We start from the raw sequence: 27242 nt of genomic DNA on the forward strand, positions 1-27242 counted from the left end.
GAGGCTAGAAACATACCCGATACGGAAATGTGGTAACTCGCCAAGAAAAACTGTTGATTTAAAAAGGGAGTTCGCCGCCGTGGGATTTTGAGTACTGGGTTTGAACAACGCCCCTGAAATTACTCTCCAACGAGGTGTGAAACAGCAGCCACTCTTAGGCCTCGGCTGTAATCGAAGGCTTCGCGATTCGCACAATTCCACAATAACAGTGGCTTAGTCACAGTGATAGCACCGTGGCTGCAAAAAGACAGGAACAGAATCAGATAAAAGACTACGTACTATGCTGAACAGGAAGCACAGATCGAGCAACGATGCAACTCCAGGACGCCGATCACCTCGCAGCCTCTCTGCTTGGTGTGCTTTATTGCGACAGGAGGCGGCATCAAAAAAATAAAAAAAAAAAAAAACGCAATTAACCATACTAGAGAAGCGCGCCAGTGCATGCGCGAAATGCTTCTAATGACTGGACCATTCGTAAGGACAATGATGCACCACATGCGACCTTGATATTTATTACCAATTTTGGATCCGCAAACTCAGGCTGCACAGGAATACGACGGCGACTGTACCGGCGTTGTACCGAGGCTGGCATCCTGACCCGATCGTAGCAGTAGTGCAAAACGTCAGGCCAAGTTTGATCAGCTCGTTCTCGACTATCCGTGGCGTATTGGCGAGCATCACCAGACACTTATTGCGCTCAGCTACTTCGCTCATGCAGGCACGGTAGAGGTCCACCATCCTGGGAAGAAAGGATTGCAGGTGATAGCAGAGAGCGCGTCTATATGAAAGGATCTTTAAAGCACTTTGAGCGTCCGCTCGCATCGCTTGTGTCTTTTATTAAGCTCAAACGTAAATTGTTCGCGTTGCAGCTGCTAGATTTCGGTAGTTTATCGAAGAAGCATAACGTACAACATCTATAACCTAGTCTCGCGATAAGCTTGTAATTAAGTAACTCGAGAAAGGGGTCAGTGAAATGCCCCTAAATCATAAACGCCTTACTTGCATACGTTGTCGGCGACGTCTCGGAGATTGGACACCGGTATATACTTGACGTTTCGTTTGTACTTCCTGGCTTGGTCAGATATATACTGACTGCAGCGTTGCTTTTCCTTCTCGTACCCAGCCATGTTGCACACTACATGAAGAAATGTGAACATTAACACGCATTCATATTTGCAGATGCGAGTCTGCTAGACTTTATTACTTACGTCCGTCGTCGTTGTCCAGAACCGGAATGACCAGACCCGTCATCGGCGATTGGGGTTGTTGTTCGTCGCTGGAGTTCGTCATATTGAATGCGGTGGTCGTGGTGGCTACTAGCACGTTGAAAGGCTGCGGATCACGTCTGTCTTTGTTCAATAACTTGTCAAGCCCGAACCCACGCACCTTGTTGTAGATCCTCCTGCGATATTTTTATTCCTGAACATCTACTTATTCCTCCTTTTTCTTCTTCAAAGTCTACCTGCTAAATTAGGGACTTCACTACAGCGCAAATCATTATAAAGATGTCCAGCAAGCTCCATCACCTCAATCAGCCAGCGAAATAATATACTGACTACGTTATTAATGACATGTTCACATTCACGGTTTATTGAAATGTAGACGTGCAATCCCAGACACAATTAGAGTGAGGACAACTCAAACGCCGTATGTATCAACTGGAATGTCTCACAGTGGCGTAAACGGAGAAAGACAAGATTTACCTGCGCATGCTCAATGGAAGACCAGTGCCAACCCATCAATCATATTCCCGTGCTGGCACTCGCGAAATATAACTGTTTAAGCATAACAGTATCTCTATATGCATGATAATGAAGGGCTGTATTACGTACGCGCTACCTCTACTTATGGTACTCCTTCATTTGACCTTAAGGCCCCCTCCTTGTTCTGATGACAGCACATAACTATACTGTATACAAATTTTGCAGTATATATACACTTACAATCGCGGCAGTGCTAGGAAATGTTAGACGGTGTTCCACAGGTCAACGATCGTTAATGGAGATAGAATCTCTGATAGCTGCAACGGCTTGTCTGCCCGAACGTTCCTGTACATGCTTTAAAAACAAAAAAGCCGAGAAAGTGAGCATCGCAGCTACAAGGACATTATTCCGCTACTAAGCCCGAAGTCGCGGGATCAAATCCCGTCCACGGGGGCCGCATTTCAATGGTGGCAAAATGCAAAGACGCCTGTGTACCGTGCACTGGGTGCACGTTAAGAACCGCAAGGAGTCAGAAATATATTATGTGGAGTCCCCTACTGCGGCGTGGGCAGATATATATCCGATCGTGTTTTTGACATGTAAAGCCCAGCAATTAATTTTTTGCTAGGTACTTTATAAACTATGCCCTTACGGCATTCTCCGAATGTTTAGTATGCGGTACATGGCACCTATAAGTTACCTGTCTTTTTTATTTTTCATTTAAACTGCTCTTTTTCTGCATGGCAGCGCATATCTTTTCTAATTTAGCACCATCCGCAAACGGAGCGGTAACTCTATGGGGCAGAGAGTTAATGCAAAGTATACCCACGACTTTCTTCTTTTTACTATCAAGGCTTTCTGCACTCTTGCGCAAACTGGGAGGTATGACGTACCTTTTCCGATGTTCCAAAACAGTGACTACGGCAACACGAAGAAAGCCAGCTTTAATAAACACGTGTTTTCAAGCTTGTAGTTACCCCTGTCGGGGGCCGAATTAGGCAAAGTAGCGTGCTTTCGAGTTCGATGTAAAGGAGTTTTCCTTCCGTAGCAATGTATGGTTTCTCACTGGGACTTTCCAATGAGTTTTATTAAGCGAAAAGTCGAATTAACCGAGGTGAAATTAACGAGAGTTGCTGCATGTGACTTCTGTAGATTCCACCCCACTATCGTCTACTTTGAATACGTGAGCAAGATTTCCAGAAAAGCCCCCGTAGACACACAATTTGGTATGCTTCAGTAAAAACTGGTTCCCTAAACTTGTTCCTTAATGCAATCTTTAACACTCTTTAACATCCCGTTATATGGCAGAAAGTAATACATATCTACAATATTCATACTGAGAACTTCTTCTTTCTGTGGTTTTACGTGCCAAAACCAGTTCTGATTATGAGGCATGCCGAAGTGGAGGGCTCCGGGATCATTTTGACCACCTGGGGTTCTTTAATGTGCACTACAACGCAAGCTCATGGGCGTTTTCGCATTTCGCCTCCATCTAAATGCGGCCAAGCATCTTCTAGGATTACCTTCCTTCAAGAACTGAAATAGTCCCTGGGATTGAGGTAAGCAGAATGTATGTAGGAAGCTTAGTAACGCTAGGCAGTTCTGCTGGTAATTAGCTACAACTTACCGTCAATTATTTTCACGCACACAATAGCCCGAAAAGCAATCCCCTCCTTACGCGCTTTAGCCGAAGGAACAGTTCTAAAATGAACTATGTGGCTTTTTTTGACGCTAGAAAGCAAGCTTATTAAGCTGATGTCTCATCACAGAGGTTGACAGCAGGTTCCTTAACAAGAGGCAGCGTTGTTGTCATAATCATGAAATTCTTCTGAATTCCCATCGTTGATCGTTTTTTCTGAAAGCATGCTCTCGGGTATACGTACAAAACAACCTTTTTTGTACAATATTTACAAGATGAGTCATCGGCGGCCCTGACGTTGGCGAACCACTCCGAAATACAGGTAAGTGAACGCAAGTCGATACATCAGTAAAGTCCCTTTTGTGCGTCTTTTTTGCCTCTTTTACTGCGGAATCCTGTGATGCAATGCATCAATAATATATATATATATATATATATATATATATATATATATATATATATATATATATATATATATATATATATATATATATATATATATATATATACTATGATATGACTACTAAAAATCGGGAAATTCGGCCCCTCGGTTTCCTGTATTCCCGTTCAGTATATTTATGTATATAATTATAAGGTAGAAGATCGATCGGTTAATTGTTATTTGAAGAAATGATCGAACAATGAAGCTATTGTCAAAAACGAAAACTTACAATTTGTGATGCCAACAGTTTCGAGAGTAAAACTCTCTTCGCCAGTGCCATTTGGAAGTTTGTGTCCACAAACTTTCAAACTGCCCTGAAGAATTCTTGGTCGGAAACTACAGTTTCCAACCGAGAGTTCATCGCAGTAAACAAGATAAGAACGATAAGAAAGGGAACCGAGGGGCCCGATTTTTATTAATCATATCATAAGAAGCCAACAAACAGACACCGAAAAGATCACGTACTCGTGACGCCTGCGGCAGCAAGGATGTTCCACATCCGCCGCCAAGGTTGGTGAGTGGTGGCACTGGCTAACACTCCCAGGGTTAGTTCTAGTATTAAAACATAAATACCCCAAAAAGTGGATGGGAAAAGGGCACCGCGGTAGCTCAACTGGTAAGAGCATCGTACGCGTAATGCGAAGACGTGGGATTGTTCCCCACCGGCGGCAAGTTGTTCTTTCATCCACTTTGATTTCCATTATTCTATAATTTCTTCAATTTAATTAGTAAGTACAAGTAATTTCCCCTATGTTGTCCTTGGTGTCTGTTTGTTGGCTTCTTATGATATTATTAAACATGATAAGGTTATTTATATCCCTGTGAAGAAATTTTAATATAGCAACGTGCTCCCACTTCATTAATGAAAGGTAATAAACCAAACAAAACTGTAGTAGTTATAGTTCAGGCCATAGGATATCCGGTTACCATTTCTTCCCCGTGTATCCATGATGTGCTCCGGCAAAATATTTACGCGCTTTATTTTGCTGCGGAAATCTTAAATGCCAAGGTTTTAACCACCCTAAGGTATTTTTAATTACGTGTTTCAGAAACAGCTGTTCTGTTTTCGTGAACCTTAAACCGCAGTTTTCAAAGATTTACAATATATGGCACCGGTTATCTCGCGCAACGACGTCGCATGCCAGTTCGGGCACTTACTCGAAATGATCGCGCAGTTTCAAGCGGGCACTTGGAGCAATCCTCGTTCCGTTACTGAACTGCTCCTCGAGCAAGTTGTCCGGCCTCTTTTCTGGGGACCTCGTGCGCACAACTTCGTCGCCAAAGTAGTAGTAATCTTCGTATACGTAGTCGTCCGGCTGCATCTCAGACATTCCTGGGGCCGACTGGTATACTTTGCGGCAGGTCACTTTGTACTCGGCCATCAGTAACGACCTCAGCACGGACACTTGAGCCTTGGCATTCAGGCTGTGCTTGCACTGTCCATTGTCCAGAGAGTGTATCAGACATTTGTCGAGCATTTCCAGAGACCTAAAATCAAAGATCTGTTATTTCACGTTACGCACACAATTTCGTCATCTTACGGAACTACCAATGACCATGAAGGCCTTTCGTATAAAATTGAAGGAACGCACGAGCAAGATTCGGCTGACGTCATCGTGTCCCACGTAGCTTGCTCAGCGAACTCCTGAAATTCTATGGTACATTGGAGGGCCTTTAGGAGTGCTTTTGGGTAGTCACATTTGGGATCGACGTCTGTCAGCAAAAGAGCTGTGAATGAAGAGCAAGGAGAAAGTTGCTGGCAGCGTTTATCAGGCAAGTGAAAGACGTACTGATACTTACAAGCGGCACTTTCACACAGTGGAGCCACGTTCCAAGTCCAGAAATTCAATATAGCCGACGTGTGCTCGTGAAGCGTAGACTTCGTGCAGCCAGTGGTCCTCTCGACATCGATCATGCAGTGCTGGTATTCCGCTAAGTAACTGGACAGAGAAAAGAAAGGAAGAAAGCAGTCCGCGTGAGAAAGACCTGAGAACCGCGGTAAGCGCGGGTCACATTATTGCTCACTTAAATATAGGTTGAATTTACCTGCATGTCGTCGACGTGACGTAGAACTCCCCTTGTCTCTTCAAATCTTCCATGAGCTTGTTATAAGAAAGGCCACAAAGAAGCATCTTCTTCAGCGCGTCGGGTTGAGCGCATTTCAGCAAGACATTCAAGTCGGCTGCCGAAAAACAGGCATTGTAAATTTTTAAACATATTGCCAACATGCTTGTGCCACTTTTTGCTTAGCCCAACTTCTCCGAAACAGAACCCCCAAATACTTGTTGCAGTGGTTCTTATATTTCGAAATTATTCTTAATGTGTCAATGGTACTTTATCATTATCATCGTCGAATTGGATGGATTATCTCTCCCCATGCATCCCACAGCTACAATGAATGCATCCTACTATAATACGGAACACCCACCAAGCCGCCCGTAACAAAGGTTTAGCGTATTTCGGCTCTACCACGTTTTCAAACGCCACCGCTCTCGATCCGCCGTCCCTCTCCCTGAACCAACACGCGCGCTTACACAAGCATTCGTTCACGGACAAACCACAAACGTAACTTTTAAGCTGCAGGCGCAGAGACGCTTGAACATCGCTGGGTGCGGAGTACAAGCTCACACCAATTCTACTCGCATCGAAAACTTACCTGTCGTACAGTTATCCTTACTCCGCTAACACGTTCACTTTAGTTCCGTATAAAGGAAATAAGGATGTTTCCGTCATTCGGAACTAAAGTGAACCTGTTAGCGCAGTAAAGATAACTGTACCTGCGACGTTAAGAAAAACGTAACGCAAGTTCCATGAAGGCTGAGGGTAGCTGCAATGCAAACTTCTACGAAATCTCCAAGTCAAAAGCTCCATTGCGATACACATTTACAGCTTCTTTGCGAAATGCTCGCCAAGGCATGCGGACTTTCTTACCGTACTTCTGCGTGCAGTGAGACCTAAGGGTGTCAGTCATTAACTCCGTCTGCATCTGCATAATCGAGGTGAAGCTGTCGTCCGTGTATGTGCACTCGTTGTCTGCTCGGGCTTCCATGAAACACTGCGAAAATGAATCAAGAGCCCTAGAAAGTAAGAACAAAAGACAATTTTTTGCTATCAGAAGCGAAGAGATTGTTATTTAATGTCTATACGTTCTAGAAATGTAAACTCGGCAGTCTAAATAAAAAATAAACAATTGCGCCTTTTGTTTGCAGCCCGTAAAATTACGCAAGAGAGAGCCAGCTTTCTGAGCTCACGCTGGCTTTACTTTGCTCGCAAGGAATCGATTGCTTGCTCAGGAGAATTGCACGAAGTTCGCGTTCTGCTGTCTGTCTAACATGTTGCTGAGAACTTTTGTATTAGCTTCTTCCGTTTCTTACAGTTCGTCGATAATAAAGCAGTTAAATAAGGCCAAGATGATATGGCGAAAGACAACATTCCGTCATGCAGTAGTGGACTCACCTACATTCGTCGATCTTGACCGAGAGTTTATTTTGGAGCGTGAAACTGCACCTCAGGTATTTTTGAAGTAGACTTTTCTTCTTACACAGAGACGGTACTCCAGCTTCGGCTTGATTCATATACAGAAGGATTAATATGGATGATTATTGATTAATATCAGCACTCTTCGACTGCCTACAGAAACTTCTATGAACGATGAAATTTTCATTTGTTTATGAAAAGCAAAGCAGTACCTTTCTTCTCCGCCAATGTGTTCTTGTCTGAAATTTTAGAGAGAAATATGTTGGGTTATTCGATGGACGGCCGGTGTTTAAAGAACAGAAGCGCGGTACCATCACAGATAAAAAAAATATATATTTTTAGCTTCCACCTTGCTTCTTCAAAAATGCATTCACAGAATGGATCCGTAAATCTTTTGATGGCCGTCAGCAGACTTTCCAGTTTATGAGAAGCACTGCGTTCCTGTGGTAATTTATATGTTCATATTCGAAACCACGACGTTACTGTTTTCCGCGCATTTTATCCCCTCAGAAGAGTGCATTCAAGAGCACAGTTACCGTCTACATTATATGTAGCGAAACTAGCACGTCATGTCCTTAACAGTGAGCGTCGTATGCCGATATTGACCGCCATTCTGGTGTGTACAAGCGGACTGTTTGTTGGGGTGTATATATTGTTACGGCAATATATATTGTCTCGTAGCAATATGTAAAAGGATATAAACTCAACCTAATTGTCCACGAGGACTTCAATTTACCATACACCTCAACAACATCTCATGTCCGTGTTTTTTTACCAGATGAAAAGTGAAAGCGTTGTTTTTTTTTCTTTTTCTTGTTTCTTTTTTTTTTTTTTTTTGCTTTCCCAGCCTTTACTTCACAATTTTAAGGCCCTGTTAGCATTATTTATATACTATTTGTTCCTTAGCCGTCAGCCCGCCTATGTTCTGACATTTTAGAAGCGGTTTCGCAAACGGATTTCTGACAAGGATTTAACCTGCACAAGCAAACAAACGAGCCCGCCCACCTTCTGGCTTGCACCGGGAGGAATATTTGTCCTGCACAACGTTCGTGAGGTAGACAAAATCTTCCAGCTCTTTCACTTTCATACTGCAGTTGGTTAGCTTGCGTGCCTGCTCCACACAGGAACCATGTCTGCCAAGAAACCTGCATGCAAAATGCAACTGTGTTGTCACTCATACAAATCGCCCGAGGGAAGCATCACCGATTACGACTCGTAAGATCGCCAAGGTAAAAGCTGAACGAACGGCATATTTAAAGCAATTATGGGTGGCAACTGATTCCTACCCAATTCTACAGTCGTGTCGCGTTTACATGGATCCGACGTAAGCGCATAAAGCGGCCAATGTCCAGCTCATAGCCGACGTGTAAGAAAAAAAGGCAAAGCTGCTAGGAAGTTGCATTGACGACACTGGGCCGAATAGCCATGCACCGAGCCACCACCACGCTTGGCTGAAGCATGTGTGGCCATATAGAAAGAAATTCGACAAGAGGGGACACTCGCCGAAAACTGGCAACAGCAAATACGTCACGCCGTCCGTTAGCTGCCGCGAGCATCGGAAAAAAAGAATGTGAAATTAGGTTAACATTGTGGTATAATTTTTTTGCCGCTAAAAGTGAAAAGTTTTTCGTATTAATGAACTTATACTAAGCGACATATTTTTCTTGCGTTACCTAGCGACAGGCAAATGACGCGCCAGATGCATGCGTCATGCGCCAGACACGCCACCGAAGCGAGCGAGGCCTGCTGCGCATGTGAGCACTCGCCTGTTCGGCGACCCATCTGTGTTTCTTTTTTTTTTTTTTTTTCTAATCTTGCCTGGTTTCTTGGGCTCTCGACGTATTCTTGCGTTCCTTCTGCACTTCGACACAGCACCGCTGCACTGTTGGACTACAGCAAGGTGAGAAATATTGTTTGACAGTGTGTGACGCATTTAGGCTTACGGCACGGAACTGAGACTTGTGGCGCACTTAGGCGAAAAACAGCTCGGCCGTCCTGGCGCGGTTAATTTGAGCTAATGAATCGTGCTGCGACATGCTTCCGACGCTTTTAATGGGCGCCAACATTATTGTAACTTATTTCGGTATTTTTGAGGCACGCTGGCCTCACAGAGCGCTGTGACGCAGTTAGCGAGAACTAGCTCGGCCGTGGTGCGCAGTTAGTTTCGCGTGTACTGCATCGTACTAGGACAAGTTTGTGGCGCTTTCTCTGACGCCCAACATTACTGGAAAGCAATTTAGCTACTTTTAGGGTACTTTTAAGGCACGCTGGCCGCACAGGGAGCTGTCACGCAGCTAGCGAGAACCAGCTCGGCCGTGGTGACAAAGTTAGTTTGGCGTGGGCTGAATCTTATAGTATCTTCGACTGGTCGGATCCATCCCCCGAAGCAGAGTCATGCAGATCCGGCGTTCCCCGAAATCAGAGGTAGAGGACAAGCGCGCAACCCCAACGTGTGACTCGCTCTCGGAGGAGGAAATGGCAGATGCGAAACCACGTGACTACTGATAACGTCCGATGTTTCACCTATCCAAAGCTAAACCGGCGGATGCGCCGGTGAGACGACCGTTCGTTGAGACGCCAGCAGGCTGTGGCCTAGGTTGCCTAGGCTATACGGTGGACCGTCGCCAAGAACGGCGACGTTGTGCTGTGATGACGTTGCTGGAAATGCTCTCATCTCGACCACTGCTCCGACGACAGAGCGGAGCGCCTCAGAGCGCTCGAAGATGGAGGAGAGCGATCGAACAAAACCAACCGAACGCAAGGGGCGCACCCTCTTTCAACCAGCCGAAGACAAAGCCGCTCGCGAGAGCGGTCTAGAGCGCTCCGAAACAGCCAGCCAAAGATGCCATTAGTGGGACAAGTTTGTGACGCTTTTTGTTTCCCTGCAACAACTATACCTAAAGTACCTATATAAGAAAAGTACCGCCATCCTTTGACAAACGCCGCTTCTCTCTCTCCTGTATCTTCGATTGGACAATGATAGCGCGCGCTTTTCACTTCTTTATATTTTCTTTTTTTCCGCCTCAGAGCCATGTTGAAAGTCCTCCGCGCAGCCGCAGACGCCGGCGGCGGCGGCGGCGCGCGCCCGGCCTGAAAGCTTCAACGTGGACTTTCTAGGTGCGCCACCGTCGATTTGGCTTTCGCAAGCAAAAAGTAAAGAAAAAAGCAAGCGCTTTAGGAGAGGAGGCGGCGGAGGAAAGAGTAGATGGTGGTACTTTTCTTATATAGGGACTTTACATATACCTTCTTTCGGTACCCACGCGCTTATTGAAAACGCGACGCGCGATTGCCAAGATTGATAACACGGGACTGTTGCTTGCGCCGGCAGAACGCGCAAAAGATAATGCCGAGGAGCTCAAAAACCAGCAACTTGTTACTAAAAAATTCCGTTTTCTGAACGACTCAAAACAGGCTTCGCACCCAAGCATGTTTTGAGTGTGAGTAGAAGGAATTCTGCGAACGTCTAGCATCGTCTGGCTGGGAACCACTGTTGTGGCCATCTCTGTGTACGTAGCGTATACCATCGCGTATGTAGGGTAAGGCCAAGTTTAGGAAACGCGCAGTAGCCCGTGTATTTGTGTTGTTAAAGTGCGTGAAATAAAGCCCCTGAATGGGGGAATGATTGGAAATCAGATGTTTTCTTCATATTTTATGGTATTGTTTGGGTTGAGTCGGCTACATTCTACGCCATGTATGTAAAAGCGAATTGCTTTTCTTTGCAATGCCGCCCATTTACCACTTTCCCCTCTATGCGCAGTATTCCAATAATGTCTAAATACCAAAATGACACACGCTTCTAATTCGCTTCTTTCAGCTGATGCCGTCCGGTGTAGCTTCGTACGGATACTGCTGCTGCTTACCTGGTGCCACAACGTTGGATGAATGCACAAAAAGCCCAGAACAAGCGTTTATGTAGAGCAAAATAAGTTTCCTTATTTCACAAGGCATCTTGCGTCTACTTTATGAAATTGTACGTGGCACAGATTTGATAGACGCTTGTAAAGATAGGTCGCAATCATTTTTATTAAATAATAAAACGATTCCACATGGAGACCGCGCGCGTTTGAGCAGTAGGGGGAAAAAAGTGCCGATAGGCGCAGCCGGCGTAACGCGTGCCAGCTAGCGTTCAAAACGCTCGCGCACAAAACCACAACCGGAAGTGTGGTTCAGGTATTAATGCCGATGGCTTGGTGCGCTGCAGTCAATTTGGCCGCTGGGCTCTATGGGAGTGTCCGCTCTTGTTGAATTTTTTTCTCTAGATGTGGCCGTTGCGGCACGTCGCTTCGGTGTCGTTCAGTGCATTCGCAGTTAGGAGCCCCATTCAGATGAAGACGTAGTTTGAAGTCAGCGGGGTGCCGCAAAAAGTGGATTGTTACCCACTCTCCCAATTTGCTATTTTACTTGGACTCAGTGAACAGCATGCAAATGAGATGTGCACTTAATGCCTTAATGTCTTTCAGCTTCTATTACTCACATGCAGGCCTGCACGGTGTCCTTGGACATGGCAAAACTTGAGAAGAAATTGACCACGCAGTACGAAAAGAGCTTGACAAGCTTCCTGTACGAGCAGCCTGGTGGAGGCAGATTCTCTAGATGGGAAACACGCAAAATCATCTCAGTGTGCATGTAGGGCAAAAGAGTGACGCGGTGCGTGTCTTCCACGTAGCTTATTCGCCATTTAACCGGTACGCTGACAGCGCTGATTATGTCTATGATCTACTCAATAGCGCAGTTTCCAATTGATATATAGCAATGCTCATTTATCCTAACTCTCTGCTCGCCTGAAAATGTTACATCCTAAAGTAATTTATGGAGCACAGCGTCTTCGCAGCTCCTTTTACAATATTTTTGTTACTTACATATTTATACAATTTTATTGTTATGAAATGACTATTCCTACAACTGGTGGGATTTTTGGGGCAATGCTGCTACCTCGGGCAACACCCATTGCTCGACCCCCGTTGCATGACCAAAGGCTAACGTCATATAAGAGACATCGCCGGCAAGTCCCCGCGATTTTGGTTTTCTACCTAACGCGTACTTTTATTATTATTTTTTTTCGAACAAAGCCGTGCTCCTCGGCCTTCCGGGTGCTTTTACTCATTAGGGCTTTGGTAGAGGAACGATATATTTAAATAGTGCTCTAGTATCAACATTACCCAAGCTTTTTCGACTTTGCACAAAAGCGATATTGACTCACTGACAACCACGAGCCGTCACTTTCGAACCATGACGTTCGTTTCAATTTCGTCGCCTCCATCAACTACCCAACAAACACGGCAAACATATCACTCTTGCCAGCGCGGGAGAAAGGCGCAGTGATTAAGCTCTTGGCCAAATATTCTATAGATAGTCAAACTATCTGACCAAATGAAACACCAGAATAAAAGCTTGCGCAGTATACGGGAGCTACAGTTCCGTCCTCGGGGATATCCAAAAATTTTACAAACCTAGAGGGCGCTTGGGTTGCATGCAGAATGGGAGGCTAAAATCGCGTAGTTATGAATACATGTGAACTTTTACCACTCAGCCGTATGAACGCACTAGACCGCTGCTCTGCCAGGTCAGTAGAATTGCTCGTTATTGCCGGCGTGCGCTCAGTTGGCGGTCCTTCATAGGTGCCGTGCCTGTCTAGGGTAATTGACCGAAATTCAACCGGTGACTGCGACAATCAGTAATCCAGTCAAAATTTCAGCGTTCACAGTTAGTTGCTGGGACAGGCTATGTGTGCATATGCCTAAAATTGGTCATTGTATCGTCATTGGACCACGTCAATCAGCTACTTTCGAGTTACGATGCCGTCAAATTAAGAGAGCTCGAAGTGTATAATCCTTCAAGAATTTCACGCATGTCTTTTTCACAGGAAGCGCAAAGTGATGCAGAGATTCATTAAGATATTTATCTGCTGGCCACGACCTGCCAATATCTGGCAGCGTTATCAGTGCCGTCCGACAGCACTTGGTAAACAAGTGCCTTCCGATGATGCTCTCGGGCTCCCTGTGCTTTCCTTGTTTTACTTGTCGTTTGGCTTCATAACGTTGTCACTATATAGGTGCCCCTCGGGCCCCTTAATCATCTGGCTCGATTTTTAGCGACGGCCACAACTCTTGCAGACAAAATGTCTTGAGTTAGTATACGAGGGCTTGTTGACCAGTTGGCGGCTCCTAGGTTCACGTACTACGTGACGCCTGTGGTTGAAAGAGTTACCACATCCGCCACTACGGCCGTGAGTGGCGCTGGCTAACATACCGAGGCATAGGCTTTATGCATATGCACGAAAATGCCTAAAAATGTAGCCCGACGGAATGGCGTAACTTAGCTGAAATTGTATAATGCACGCGTCATATGTAGGTTGTGGGTTCGCCTCTAAGCGGCCGCAAAATTGTCGTTTTCCCACTTTCATTTTTCTGTCCCTCGATTAAAATAGTGAACTTTATCGTAAATTCTACCCCCAAATTTATTTTTAGGCACTTTAAAACATAATTCTTCGTATGCCTTTCTTTTCGTTTTTATCTTTTATTTTTTATTGTGTGTGTTTTCTTTTTATGGCTTTGCGCCGTTTTGTTTTGTTTTTCTCTCTTTTTCTTAGCTCGGACAATTTTTTTTTAACCACAGTGAATATCTAGCGCAGTTAGGCCTGTTTACGGGAATTACCTGAAAAGGCAGATGTTACTTGAGCGATAAATTGCAACCGCGTTCATGTGGCTAATTATAAATATTTACTAATTAATGTCTAATCATTCATTTTACGGCACATGTTTTAGTAGCGAAATTGAAGCTGCACAGTAGTGGAATCATGTCTGCTTATCAGGAAACCTAAGGCTTAGGCTACTGTCGCGATATCCGTGCTCAATTTCTCCTAAACAATGCATTGGTGTTGCAGTTAAGATCACAGAACTACTTAAAAGTTGACACACGCTTTTGTGAAGCAGCTAGTTAGAACTAACACGTATTTCGTAACACACTTTAAGGCCGGATACCTCGAAAGTGGTGCTAAACTTATTATTTTGCTAACCAAGCATGACATCACTAAATCTCTGCTTTAATTTCGCGATTGAGACACGTGTCCTAAAGAGAATGATTAAAAATTAATTAGTGAATCTATTTTAATTATTTCCCTGTATGTGCTGATTTTTATGCAGGTAAATTCCGCCTCTCCGATAAATGCGCCTGAATAGGAAGAACATAAGACACAGGCGATGTTTAAGAAGTCTGTCCGAATGTCCGAAATAAAAAAATGGCGGCTGGCATAATAATATTGCATTGCGCGAGTGCCAAGCGAGCGATTTTTTTTTTTTTTTTTTTTTTTTTTGTTCTTTGACGAGGAAGGGCAAAGATGGGCTAAGAAAACTAAGGGTTAAGAAAACATTAGGATGTTTTCGCGATCTCTGCCGTTTAAGTATTTCTCACGCAACACCCATTCACTTCGGCATATAATAAAGTGGCGACTTCGCAGCGAACATAGGGAACTAACAATCAATATTCAGCTATCATCCACTGAAGAGTGCTCGAGATCCTACGAGGCATTTTGTCTTTATACAGGTTCCAAGTCGTTAGGTAGTTCTCACGTTTGCTGTACGATGGATAAACAGCGTGCCTTTCCCTAGGCAAGAATTTGCAGGCTGACTTCGCAGAGTCCCCGATGAGTATTTCCTGCATGGTGACCATTTTTGTGGAGAGCCCGTCCAAATTTTTGCACTCGCTGTGGGATATGATTTCGTTCGTGCATTCTTGGAGCTCTTTGATCACCCTGGTGAACAAAAAAAATTAAGCGTTATTAATACTGTACTCGCTGGCGCTGGAAAGGCATTAGGGAACTAACCCGCAGACTTCGTCATCCTCATTCGCCTTCCTCGCCAGCATCCTGAGAGAAGGCGTTGTCGGTCCCGTTTCGTTCGCAGCTAGGTTGTACACGTGCTGGTGCTTCGCAAAATGTCTTTTCCAAATCACCATCTTCCACAAGAAGTTTGAACCACACGTGAAATAACGACGCAGGGCGTCTTCGATAGAACATCCTTTGGTATGTTTCGAATGCGGCTCTAACAAAAAAAAAAAAATTAAAGAACGACAGGTATCGTGGAACATTAGTTGCTAGGCGCTTAACATACTAAAAATTGCGTTAAATGTCGAGAAGTACACGGAAATAGATGAAGTTATGACCAATAACACGGGAGTCATACATATTCAAAATTTGCACGGCAAGCTGCAGCGTTTGCGTTTGGTGAAAAATAATAAAATCTGTGGTTTTACGGGCCAAAACCACGATTATGAGGCACGCCGTAGTGGGGGACTCGGGATAAACTTGTACCACCTGGGGTTCCTTAACGTGCACTCAATGCATGGTACATGGGCGTTTTTGCAATTCGCTCCCATCAAAATGCAACCGGGATTCGATCCCGCGCTCTCGGACTTAGCAACGCAACACCATAGCCACTATGCCACCGCGGCGATTTGGTGTTTGGTGAATTCTGACATGACGCGCACTGTGGCTGAATCATGAACATACCTTCGTCGTGATGCTCCTCAGCATTGCCGTATTCGCTGCTTGCCATGGCCCAGTGCTGAACTTCGGAAGCCGCTCTTGGAGCACCTTGAAAATAAAATAATGTTCATGGCCACCGTAGTGAAGCAGTTCAATGCAGGCAAGCGCTTGCAGTTTGCCTAACTATATATATACGGCGTTCTCGGTGTGCGAGACAACATTTTTAGCGCCAGAAAAAAATAAGAAAGAACTGAAACGTGGTAGCCTAACATATCCTAAGTCCTCTCCAGTTCAAAAATGTTAATAATAGAGGCAAAATACGAAAAATGTGCCACGCGACTAGACGGGCGCGCCACTTCGTATTTCGCGGGCTAGCTTTCAAGCTTGGGAGAGAGAGAGAAATAACTTTTTGTTAACTTTCATGTAGCTAGCATTGAGCAACAGAAAGCTGGACCGAGAAATTTTCAGGATGGTCTACAATTTTCTAATTGACACTTTTGCTCTGAATATAATATTTAAGCAGTTTATTAATCAATAATAACTGTGTAATTAGACGAATACGAAAAATAGCCTCACTTGCCCCAAGCGACGGCAAACAACATTACCTTAGTTCTGACCAGTTACGTGGCACTAGCATATTATTTAAATTTTGGCACAAGTACGTGAGGCACCCAGTATATGTCAACAATGAGGCCTGAAAATAGTACTATAGCACAATGCCGTGCGCAATGCGGTTTACAGGCACTATAGAAAAAAAAAAAAGCAAGAAAGATGCGGCTGTTATTGGCTAAGCTCACCATGGCTAAGTATTAGCTGAATATGCGTGTAAGAAAAATGGTTGGATGCTTTTTGTAAACGTTTGTATAGCGAAAATAGCCATATTAAATATACCTTGGTAGATTTGTATTTAGTAATTAGTAATTTAGTCATGTTCATTGCAGCTCTTTGTGTTACTATACGTAAGAACAATTTTTAGCATCTACAAAATTGTGTACCGTCGAGAATTTCCGTCTCCCTAAGCTCCTACGTGTCTTTTAATAGAAGCCCAGCTAACTGGTTGACTTTTAAGTTGGCTTACCTTTCAAGAACGGCGACATTTTCTTGTCGCCGGTGATGTTAGGGCAATGCAGTGAGTGTTTTCGCAATGACTGACTCAAGAAAAACGTCATGTGCGTCTGCAGAGTCTCGTCGTTGGTGCAGTTTGTGTCCTTAAGAGCGACGTTTCCGCACTCCACGTACGTTTTCAAGAGTCTGCGTGGCGAATAACGAACAAGGTTAGCCCTAATGAGACACGTTTTGCACAGTGAACAGTAATCTGAGTAGCTCACTTACTCGCATATTGTTCCGGGCGTCAATGACTTCCCTTCTATGTGGAAATGAAACGCCGTGCCGCATTTGAAAAACAGTTTCACGGCACGAACCCGCAAGCAGCTACGTTCGGCGGCTTCCTGGAGTGTCAGTAGATCTGCGGTACATTTCCAACGTTACCAGCCTAATATGCACTAAAGTCGACGCTGTATAAGTGACCTTGCAAAACGAACATACCTTGTGATATTTTTATCGAAACAAGGCCCGAATTCACAAAAAACTTCTTACGCTAGGCTTTTCGTAAGAAAGAATTTTAGCCAACCCGGATGCCAGACATATCATTAGCGAAGACTGCCAGCCAATGGCAAAGCGAACTTACGAAAGAAAAGCTTTGTGACTCTGGCCCCAGATTTTACTCTTTTTTTTATAAAGGAGGTTTTTCTGATTCCAGCACTCTTTCTATAGGTTGCCTTCAGCGCTGTCGACAAGATTGGTGGGTAGCCGTCGCAGTTCACTCGCTAATAAACTAAAATTTGTTCATTAAAATTTTTATGAATGTTTTTAAAATCCATGTTGTAATAGAAGTATCGCATCGGGGTGCAGCAGGAATACAGAGCAATTTACGTAACTTTAAGAAGACCAGCCGTTGTATAGATAGTCGACAAAAATCCACGGCTTCCCGGAAATTTTCCAGTCAACCCTTTAGTTTCATGACAAATCCTTCGTCCGTCAGTGAGCAAAAAAAAAAAAAAAAAAAAAAAAAACGCCTCAAAATTTTGACTGCCCCCCTCCGCAGGCTTCCATACTTCAAACTTCAAACCCTTCTTGTCACAAACCCTGCGCGGCTTCTGCGCGGGCCATGCCGACCGGTGGTGACATAAGGTCGAGATTAAGTATGTTTGCTCTAAACACATGTTCGAGAGTAAAAGATTCTGGTCTATAGTCTATTTCCTGCAGACGTTTTTTTAATTATTATTTAATGACAGAGTCTGTGCTATGATTGCAAAAAAAATGGCGCTTTCTTATGAAAACCGTGCCTGTTACCAGCTCGTGACATCTAAGGGTGTTGACCGTTAAGGTCCCCAATTCCTGGTCATGTGTGGACACTAAGAGACTGCCGCGCCGCCCCCTTCAGTTTACACGCGACGAGTCTAGAGGGCTGCCATTATGGCACCTAAAGCATAGAAAGCGGAAGAAGGGGCACCTGCCAGGGGCATTTGGGACGCCATGTGTGAGATTGCCGCATCAAACGTTGCGCTCGACTCCCCCACCCTCTTTCCCGAGGCTTTTTGCTGGAAAGGTTCAACTTCAGCTTTAAAGAACAGGCTTCTACACCACGTGTGTCATCCTGAACAAAGCAGAGTACGGGCCGGGTGGAGTCTTATTTGAACGCATTTTTGCCAGAGGCGATGAGTCCCCTGAGTACGGCTTCCCACAACCAATGCGAGGCCACGGTTGCAGGGGTGCACGAAGTGGAGTGATTACAATCTGAACATAGTCTTCGGAAAGCAAACATTCGGCCCATGCGAACGATTTGGCCCAATTCTGCACCAATTGGCAAGTGATTGTAACCATTCCCTTCTACGCCCTCTTGAGGAATTCACGCGTTGAACTTAAGCCTGTGGGCTAATGATAGCCTAAGGGAAAAGTCAAGCGAAGCTAAAGATACCCAACATCTTACCACTGTATAGGTCGCAGGTGAGGTTTTTGTCGCGCATCTTCCGTCTTATTAGATTTGATTCCGAAGTCAGGAAGAAAGGGTTCGTTGTGCAGCCGGTGTTCCTCAGCGCCATCGTCAGGCAGTCGACGTAAATTTGCATCACGCTGCGCAGCAGTGAAAGATGTCATTACTTTCATTTCGCATTTTGCGACAAGCATATAGTGCATGTATTGGTAGCGACTATACCAGGTTTTGTTGTTTTAGCTAAACCACATTTTAAAAAATTGCCTCCTGGCAGATAGCAGAATTTTAACCCTTGAGTTAAATTACTTGATGAGGCAGCCATTACTTCTACGAGAAATCAAAATGCTTAGTTGATTAATCAACGTAATTACAACAATTAAAAATACAATTAATTTCTTTACGGCACATAGTTCAGTCTACCAATTGCAGCCAGTAAGTTCGCAAGGCATATCCACTTGGAACGAATTCTCAAGACTAAAATAGTTTCAAGCTATTATAATCTTCAAAGTGTCCGACTAAATGCATTAGCATTCCAGTTGCTTTTGTACTTGAATGTATAAAACATCGTTTTCTTTTTTTCTTCAAATAAGTGGAACTCCAGTGCATCCTCAACTTTGACGGCGCATATCTCGAAACCGGTGCCATCCTCAGACTTCGTTCTGAGTCTAAATGCCTTGCAAACTTACTAGCTACGATTCGTACATTGAAATATGTGCCGCAAATAGTTAGGTAAAAAGTTATTTACTGCAATTATGTTAACTGCTCAGTCAATCATTTTCATTTTTTTTTAGAAGTAATGGCCGCCTCAACGAATAATTCAGCTCAGGGGTTAGAATTGTGCTATCTACAACAGGATTTTTTTTTTAATTTTGGTGCCGCTAAAAAAAAAGGCCCTATGTAAAAGAAACGCACGCTGTATTTGTGGTGCGCATGCTGCGGTACCTAGAAACGAGGTTCCATCTATTCACCAACACTTATATTTTCCACTCTCATATACTTGGGCGTTTCTGCGAAGTCTAGTGGCTTAACTCCTCAAGCGCTTTTATCGCAAATTCCATAGTTGGGGTGGTCGATGTCGTTTCTGTGGCAGCGGTCGTGCCCTTATTATGACCTCTATGAGTAGGCGAAGACGCACGAGCTGTCCACCAAGTGATTGTAACTTCAGCCAGAAAGGCAGCACAATTTCCCGTGGTTGCTCTAGTTAATGTGATACCATGTTAGATATGTTAAATAATTATTGCCTTTTTGTAACACGCTCAAATGTTACTGAAAATGTTTTCGTTATTTCTATGGTGAGGCCATTGAAAAATTTGTAAAGTTAAATAATTTTTATGCGGCGTGGTCGTCGTATATACGAGATTACACGATTAATATTAAGGTGGAGTCATTGTCTGCCGCACATTGTGTGTGTTCTATTTTGCCGTCTTTTACTTGGTCGCTGGCTGAAGGTGCTTGTATCGGCGTGATCATTTCCAACCTTTGAATGTACAAGTGTCCATGAATAGAATCAATGAACGGCATTATATCTGTTTGGTGAAAGCATTCACAATATCGTTTACATTTCAGCATAGCTATGTTGAAATCGAGCATTCGTAATGTTTTTAAGTGGGCAGCAAGTGCCGTAGTCAGGTATTCTATTTATTCTCTTTAGCTCTCATCTTTCTTCAGTATAATTGCTAGTGAGAAAGTTGATACATCATTACAGAAAAGTGATCAGCGTGAACGACAAGGGACAATGTTTGTGTCATCTTCACTGTCCCGCGTTTGCACAGTTCACTTTTCTCTAATCTTTCTGTTTATTCTCTCAGGAGATGTTCTCACTCTGTTAGGTGCAGGAAAAGAAGAATCCATATTATGTCTTAAAAAGTATAAACCTTTCTATTCTGAAAAATCTCACTACCGTACGTTGTAAAAGAATCGCTAGAAAATATGGCAACTAAGAGAACAACTAGAGTAAAATTATGGGGTTTTATGCCAAAACTACGATTTGATTATGAGGCACGCCGTAGTGGGGGACTCCGGAATAATTTGGACCACCTGGGTTTGTTTAACGTGCACCTAAATCTAAGTACATGGCTGTTTTCGCATTTCGCCCCCATCGAAATGCGGCGGCCGTGGCCGGGATTTGATCCCGCGACCTCGTTCTCAGCAGCCCAACACCATAGCCACTAAACAACCCCGGCAGGTAACAACTAGAGTGACTACCACTCACTGATAGCAGTTTAATTGACAGCTACAGTGGACAAGATGCCTTACGTGATAGCCAACGCAATTTTTTTCTAGCTAGCCGTGGTTGTCGATTAATTCGCCCTCGCGCTGCAATCTGCTAGCCTCCTGGTTAGCTCAGATGATAGAGCGACCGCCCCGGAAAGGCTTTGGTTCCGGGTTAGAATCCCGGACCAGGACAAATGTTTCCTCAAGTGCGAAGCGTTCTTTCTGAGAAACCCGTGCGGGTTTCCTTTGTAGATTCGTGCTAAATTCGGGTGGACGACAATTTTTCCAATTCATAGCAAACTGTAGCTTAATATGACTTACGGGAAACGCGGTCTGGCCTAATCGCTCACTTAAGTATTGAAGACACTGGGCCAGAGTATCCCAGAGATCATGCATCAGAGTATCCCTCCGCCTTGCGCCCAGAACGCTGTTAGCAGCAGAGACGATTAATGAATACTGAGCACTTACGAGCATGCATTAACTACTATGTTAGCCTTGTGAAGTTCCCGCACGCTCAGTATCAATACTCACTGGCAGTCGCTGCCCTTCCTTGAAGCCAGAAAGTTTACATTTTTGTTACACTCTTCTCTTCTCCGAGAGAATTCAGTGTACTGGCATTGTTCCACTGTGAAACAAAAAAAGACAGTTCACTGCGCCACAGCCATTTTAATGACATTATATGCCGGGGCCAATTAATTGACATTTAATATCCGTAGAGCTTTCGAGACCTCCTTACCTTCGTGTCCTCGCATATTTGGTGCATTCTGCGCGGTAACCTCTATACTTTTCCCCTTTGCTGTGCAGGTCATGAAAATTAAGGCGTAGGCTAACAGGCTGCCCACCGACATCGTTTTGAGCGGCAAGTCTGTGAAGAGAAAATAAATAAAAGGACACTTAGCTCGTTATTATTAAACGTCTATGCAGCTCAGGGCGCCGCCTCGACAATGAATCGAGGACAGCGCTGGGCCTCGTCTTTAGTATGTCTTAGTTATAGTCGCTCTAGAAGTAAACAAGGGGTATACAGGAAAAGCATACGTGAATATCTATAAAGACTCCACAGCTAGCTTGATTTTCCACAAGAAAAGCTGAAAGATGTCGATAAAGAAAGGGGTCAGTTATGAGACACAATCTCTCCAATGCTAATCGCTGCATGCTTAGAAGTGTTTAAATTATTAGACTGGGAACGATTAGGAGTGAAGATCAACGGTGAATATCTCAGCAACCTACTGTTGTCCTGTTGATTGTCATGTTCAGCAATGCTGGTATGAACTGCAAGAAATGATTGGGGTCCTTACCCGGGAAACTGTAAGTTCGATAACCTGGCAAGAGAACAATACTCCATGATTGGCACTGCAGCCTCCAGAATCTGTACAAGAGAACGGTTACCTATAAACTAATTTTACGGGGGACCGTGATCATGAGAAGAAAATATAGAGAAGAATAAAAATGGGTTAGAGCGCATACAGGAGGCATTACAAGTAATGAGTGGCAGCTTACCGCTGTCTTTGAAAATAAACGTGTACAATCATTGCGGTCTACTGGTGGTCTACTAATATATGGAGCGAAAAGTTGGAGGGTAACAAATAAGCTTGAGAAGAAGTTAAGGACCGCCCAACGAGCGATGGAAAGAAAAATGGTAGGCGTCAAGTTAAGTGACAGGAAGAAAGTGGGGTGGAAAGGAGAGCAAATATTGGTTGCCAATAGTCTATTTGAGATTAAGAGGAAAAAACTGAGCTGGGGAGACCGTGTAATGCGTAGTACGAATAACGGGTGATCTATTAGAATTACAGAGTGGGTGCCATGGGAAGGCGAGATCAGTCGGGGACGCCAGGGAAGTAGGTGGTGTTGCGAAATTAGGAACTTTGCAGGCATTACTTGGAATATGCATTTTCTGCAAGATAGGGTCAATTGGATATTGCTGGGATAGGCCTTCGTCCTGGCAGTGGGCGTAAAAATAGGCTGTTGATGAACTATCGTCGCTGAACTTCACTAAGGCTCCTTATAGTTTCGCGATCAGATGCTTGCAACATCTGCCTGATTATAGTATGATGGTGGAGAAGATTTTCTCAAAGAATTCACCGCAAAATCATCGAGGAGAGGACGGCTTAGCAAGTCGTTGACGGAGACTTCGACTCTACCAACGCTCATCCCAGACAAGGGAGCCATGCATGCTCAATCTGTACCGTCACTATTTCTTTCTGCTTTAAATTACTCTTTACTATAATCAGCGTTTGGGTTTCTCTTGAAGCGAGAGCAACCAATGGCCCACTGAGCGAAAAAGCCGCCCTCTATCGTCTGGAGCAGCAAAAATACACCTTAATTCCCATTCTGCGACGCCACGTCACGTGCGCGCCTCGACGGAGCAGAGTGGGCAAAAGGTAACAGCTGCTGCCGTGCCAGCGCGCCAGGTGTTGCGTCAGGGGAGAGGGCATCGCCGCGACGCCACGTCACCCTGTGTTATCAGCGCGTTACTTGTCCGCGCAAGCTTTCGCCTGCGTTCTAACTTCGCCTCGGTCATCGCTACAAAGATATTAATGTATAAAAAAAACAGCATAAACTCGAAAGGAAAAGCGTTGGCGGTCTTACCCACTGGGCTGAACCAGTGCCTCCTAAATAGCAGGCCTATACACTCTGCTTTATGAAATCATGCTACTTTGACCGAAATTTCCATAGCCAAGCCCGGCGTGACGAAAGCGGTGACGACAAAATCACCACGGCTTACTCGGGAGCGTCCCCATTAGATTCTATGGCAATGGGGAAAGGTAGCATGACACCATGGATCGAAGTGCACCGGCCTTGTGCTATCTAGGAGGCGTTGGCCAAACGTCTCAACGCGCTAGCTAGGCCGCGAAGAGTTCATAACTCGAAGGACCGCTCAGCGGCGTTCAATTTTGCATTAATGTGTTCGCATTCACAACTCGTAAGAAGTGCTTAGGTGTCCGCGGTTTTTCTTAATTTTTTTTATTCTCTCCTCATTTCATTTTAATTTTCTTGAATCGGTTATGCCCGTCAGCGGCGCCAGGCATTTTCCGGAGGAAGCGCCACATAAAAAGGAGGATAACAGTTTCTACATGAAGCGACAATGTCCATTTTCGAGTGTTCGCTGGACAAACCGTCTCTAGCTGCGCACTGAATAGCCCAGAGAGAAATACTTTTTCCAGCCTCCAAGGATATGCATTTCATTATGGTGTAGGTTGTATCAAAAGTCGATAAAATGTAAGAGACAACTAACTTTCAAAGTGAAAATCACCAAGAGATAGCTTACTTCTACCTTCTGTCTTCCTTACGATTGTGAGAAGAAAAAAAAAACGGATATCGCACACTGACATGGCTTGTTCTGACGCTTACATCTTATATAACTTACGACGTAAATTTACTTGAATACGAGTATTTTACAGGACAGCCAAGTTCATCGCCCCCATATAATTCAAGTATTAGTAAATTTCTCTCCATCAGCTACAGTAGATGTTTAACTATGCAAACATAGGGCCAGATTATCTGCAATCTTGGACAACCAGCGCTTTCTTTGTGCGTTTGTAAATTTGCCAAGATATTCCCTCCGCGTTTGCACTCATGACATAAATAAGCTGCCTTATTGTATCCAGGATAGATCCAGGTATGAAGCTGTTTTGCATCCAGTGCTAGCTGTCTAGTTGGTATGAATCCATAGTTGTGTGTAGCGCGAACAAGAAAGCAAAGACAGTAGAAGAAGGCGCTTGTTTCCGTTCATTCCTTTTGCCGTTTTTCGTTTCTTCGCGCTATACACGCCTATTTTTGTTTTACATCGACAAGATCACAGTGTGAATTCTGCAGGAACATATTGTCGTTAGCAAGGTTCTCACGTGAACACGTGACCAATTCAACGACTCTCCGCGGGTCGTGGCTGAACTTGATTTGGTTGTGGAGGTTGAGGTTCAGGCTACTCGACAGAGACACTTGTGAACCACCAGCGCACATTCATTGCAGCAGTGGTGGCCATTTAGTAGCCATATCCCTACGAAGGCCGCGATATGGCGAGCCGACAGACGATTGAATGAAAGATGGAGGTTTATGTTACGAAAGCGGAGCCCACCTTTTCAGATGTCGCAATCTTGGTCACAGGTATATCATGCCAACCGTGTCGCCTTGCATTCCTGCGAAGCCAGCTCGAGGTTGAGGTACGCCGACTGGGGAACGCGAAACGGCGTTACCTAGCAGGGGCTCCTCTCCCAACGCCGCGCCGTGGAGCACACAGATGCTGTTGGAAGGTGTTTGTGCTTGCCGGCTTCGGAACACCAGCCACGCTTTCCCAAAGCACGCGCGCCGGACAAGCGTGATGGTGATAGCAGACCAGTTGGCGAAACCTTGGAGACTTCCTCGTCGTCTCATAGCAGTTAGTAGATTGCAGAGCAAGAACATTCCTTTTTACATGTCGTGTTTTAGTTAAGGGAAAATGTTTTGGAGGATTCCTTTGGACAGCTTGACCTATACATGAATCTTCCAGTTATCCTTGCGTTTGGTGCTACCGCTCCACGCTTTAGCCGCAGGAACAATTGTGGCGCTATTTTTCCTGAGCAAGATGCAAGAATAAGTACATGCTAAATTTTCTCATTTCTTCTATTTTTATGTTCTTAACGTAATATATTTATGCAGTCATTATTCGATGCATATCTGTGTCGGATAACTTTTCATTTCAGAATTTTCAGTTCCTTGTTCTGTCTAAACTTGTGTTCCTCAAAGCTCTTTTTATATTCTTGACCCCTCCTATATTGCTTGGCCGATCGCGCACAGTTTGTTGCGCATTTACACTGAGGAACAGCCTACCAATGAACTCAGCTGGACAGGCATGGCGGGATGCAATATTTTACAAAGATTGCAATAGAATGCGAACTGACGTATCCCAGTATAGAATACGAACAATTCGCTGGTTTATACTTTTAGAAAATAACGAACGTAAACTACATTAGAGCAGAGTCTTAGGGGAGCAGTAGCCGCCAGCTGAGGTCCGGCGATCCGTGAACCGCGCAGCAAGTCTGGTCGAGGGGTCTGTATGGCGAGCATTGGTTTTTCCGTGGCACGCAGCCTACGTATAACTGTTGCTGTTATTGAAGCCGGTGATGTGAGCAGACGTGGAAGATGTGGCTCGCCGGACGAAGTGATTACGCGTGCAGTTGTGGCGTTAGTGTATCGCCACAACCTCATTGTCAAGCAGCGTTTAAATCGGGCTACGTTAGGGAAGATGTACTCATCGCAAGCGTTGACCTTTAGCGAGTGTTTGTCCTGTGTGCGTCTGCCTTCGTTCCGGCAGTGTTTATCGCTGGTTGACAGTAATAAATAATTCTTATTACCAACTACACTGCCGCCCCTGCCTTAATTGTTTAAGTTAATGCGAAGCTCAAGTCAAAGAAGTAGATATTGAAAATGAAAACGCTTGAGCATGGAAACATATACACACTGTGAACATAAAGCCCAACCTTACATGCTGTTCCCTCTCCCTCCTTGGTTTTCTGAAGTGGCGTGTAATATATTAAAGTCCACCAAATAAATCTACAAAAAAAAATCACCGGAAAATTTGCCTTGAACACAGTCTGCTCCACCCTTTTTAATCGCTGCGAACAGTGTCAGTCCAATGAGATGCTCGCCCGTCTCTTGTTGAGGCCAAGTGGGACTGAAAGAAGTAAACAACGTGAAACGAGCGCGCATACAACGCCGTACACCAAGTAACGCGCCACGGACGAAGAACGACGCAGGAGTATTCTTGCCGTTTTCGGCGGAGAGAGAGAATAAACATCTTTATTGAGAGATTCTTTAAGAATTGTCTTTGGGGTGGTTTCCCCTTTGCAGAAAACCATAGGCTTTCGCCGCGTCCACGGCCCTCGCTACCAGCTGGCGCTGGCTTGCGAGTGTGGAGCTGGCTAGGGCACTCTCTCAAAGCTCAGGTGTGTGGTATGGATTGGGTAATTCGGGAAGGGTTGATTCTGTACAGCCCCCTACCATGTGTTAGAGGGTGCCCTGTGCTCCACAAAAGGGGCAGAGTGGAGCGGACATGTAGGCGGTGAAGTGGTAGTTTCTAGATTCATGCTAACATGCCATCACTAACTGAAACCGCTGTGCTTCACAATCTGTCCGATAAACGCCTTGCAGGTCAGTGACAGTTGTGCAGTGTTCCTGCTTTTGACAGCGGACGATGCATTTGTGGCACGCAAAACAGCCACGAGGAAGGATGGGAAGAAAGTGGCTGCTGTGAGTAATTAAGGGACGAACCCCATTTTATATGTGCCTCCGAGAGGCGCAGGGGAGTGAATGTTGGCGGA

The 27242-nt window shown here is 44.7% G+C and overlaps 2 protein-coding genes across 4 annotated transcripts; both read right to left on the reverse strand.

Moving 5' to 3' along the window:
• Positions 1–503: 503 nt before the first annotated feature.
• LOC125939630 (uncharacterized) lies at positions 504–7494 on the reverse strand. The gene is made up of 10 exons (XM_037713265.2): positions 7474–7494; positions 7241–7349; positions 6716–6861; positions 5831–5966; positions 5585–5724; positions 5377–5512; positions 4943–5272; positions 1209–1402; positions 1000–1135; positions 504–739 (listed from the first exon to the last, which is right to left on the reverse strand). Exons 3-10 carry the CDS (start codon positions 6831–6833, stop codon positions 514–516), a joined length of 1416 nt encoding a protein of 471 aa, XP_037569193.1. The 5' UTR covers positions 6834–6861; positions 7241–7349; positions 7474–7494; the 3' UTR covers positions 504–513.
• Positions 7495–8272: 778 nt separating this feature from the next.
• On the reverse strand, positions 8273–25339 carry LOC119449952 (uncharacterized). 3 transcript variants are annotated; one of them, XR_007465304.1, is made up of 9 exons: positions 25022–25339; positions 21481–21814; positions 18733–18875; positions 17076–17208; positions 16822–16994; positions 15084–15851; positions 14830–15011; positions 11736–11850; positions 8273–8406 (listed from the first exon to the last, which is right to left on the reverse strand). XR_007465304.1 is itself a non-coding variant. In XM_049660971.1 (9 exons), the coding sequence occupies exons 2-7, from the start codon at positions 21795–21797 to the stop codon at positions 15634–15636; spliced, it is 873 nt and encodes a 290-aa protein (XP_049516928.1). In that variant the 5' UTR covers positions 21798–21814; positions 25022–25339; the 3' UTR covers positions 8273–8406; positions 11736–11850; positions 14830–15633. The 3 variants fall into 3 exon arrangements, 2 of the variants coding, with proteins under 2 accessions (XP_049516928.1, XP_049516929.1); XM_049660971.1 differs by having other exon boundaries at positions 14830–15851; positions 21481–21574; positions 21686–21814; XM_049660972.1 differs by lacking the exons at positions 8273–8406; positions 11736–11850 and having other exon boundaries at positions 14779–15011; positions 21481–21574; positions 21686–21814.
• Positions 25340–27242: the final 1903 nt, after the last annotated feature.

This window comes from Dermacentor silvarum, chromosome 1 (assembly GCF_013339745.2).
Source record: "Dermacentor silvarum isolate Dsil-2018 chromosome 1, BIME_Dsil_1.4, whole genome shotgun sequence".
Taxonomy (NCBI): domain Eukaryota; kingdom Metazoa; phylum Arthropoda; class Arachnida; order Ixodida; family Ixodidae; genus Dermacentor; species Dermacentor silvarum.

Bases quoted from the DNA above. Each gene is read 5' to 3' on its own strand.
- LOC125939630 (XM_037713265.2), bottom strand. From the start codon at position 6,833: ATGGAAGCCCGAGCAGACAACGAGTGCACATACACGGACGACAGCTTC. The intron at 1,403-4,942 runs GTAAGTGCCCGA...AAAATATCGCAG, and splicing joins AAACTGCGCGATCATTTCGA to GAGGATCTACAACAAGGTGC. The intron at 740-999 runs GTAAGGCGTTTA...CTTTCTTCCCAG, and splicing joins GTCGCCGACAACGTATGCAA to GATGGTGGACCTCTACCGTG.
- LOC119449952 (XM_049660971.1), bottom strand. From the start codon at position 21,797: ATGTCGGTGGGCAGCCTGTTAGCCTACGCCTTAATTTTCATGACCTGC. The intron at 17,209-18,732 runs GTAAGATGTTGG...AATGTACCGCAG, and splicing joins CACCTGCGACCTATACAGTG to ATCTACTGACACTCCAGGAA. The intron at 15,852-16,821 runs GTAAGCCAACTT...TTTATTTTCAAG, and splicing joins AATGTCGCCGTTCTTGAAAG to GTGCTCCAAGAGCGGCTTCC.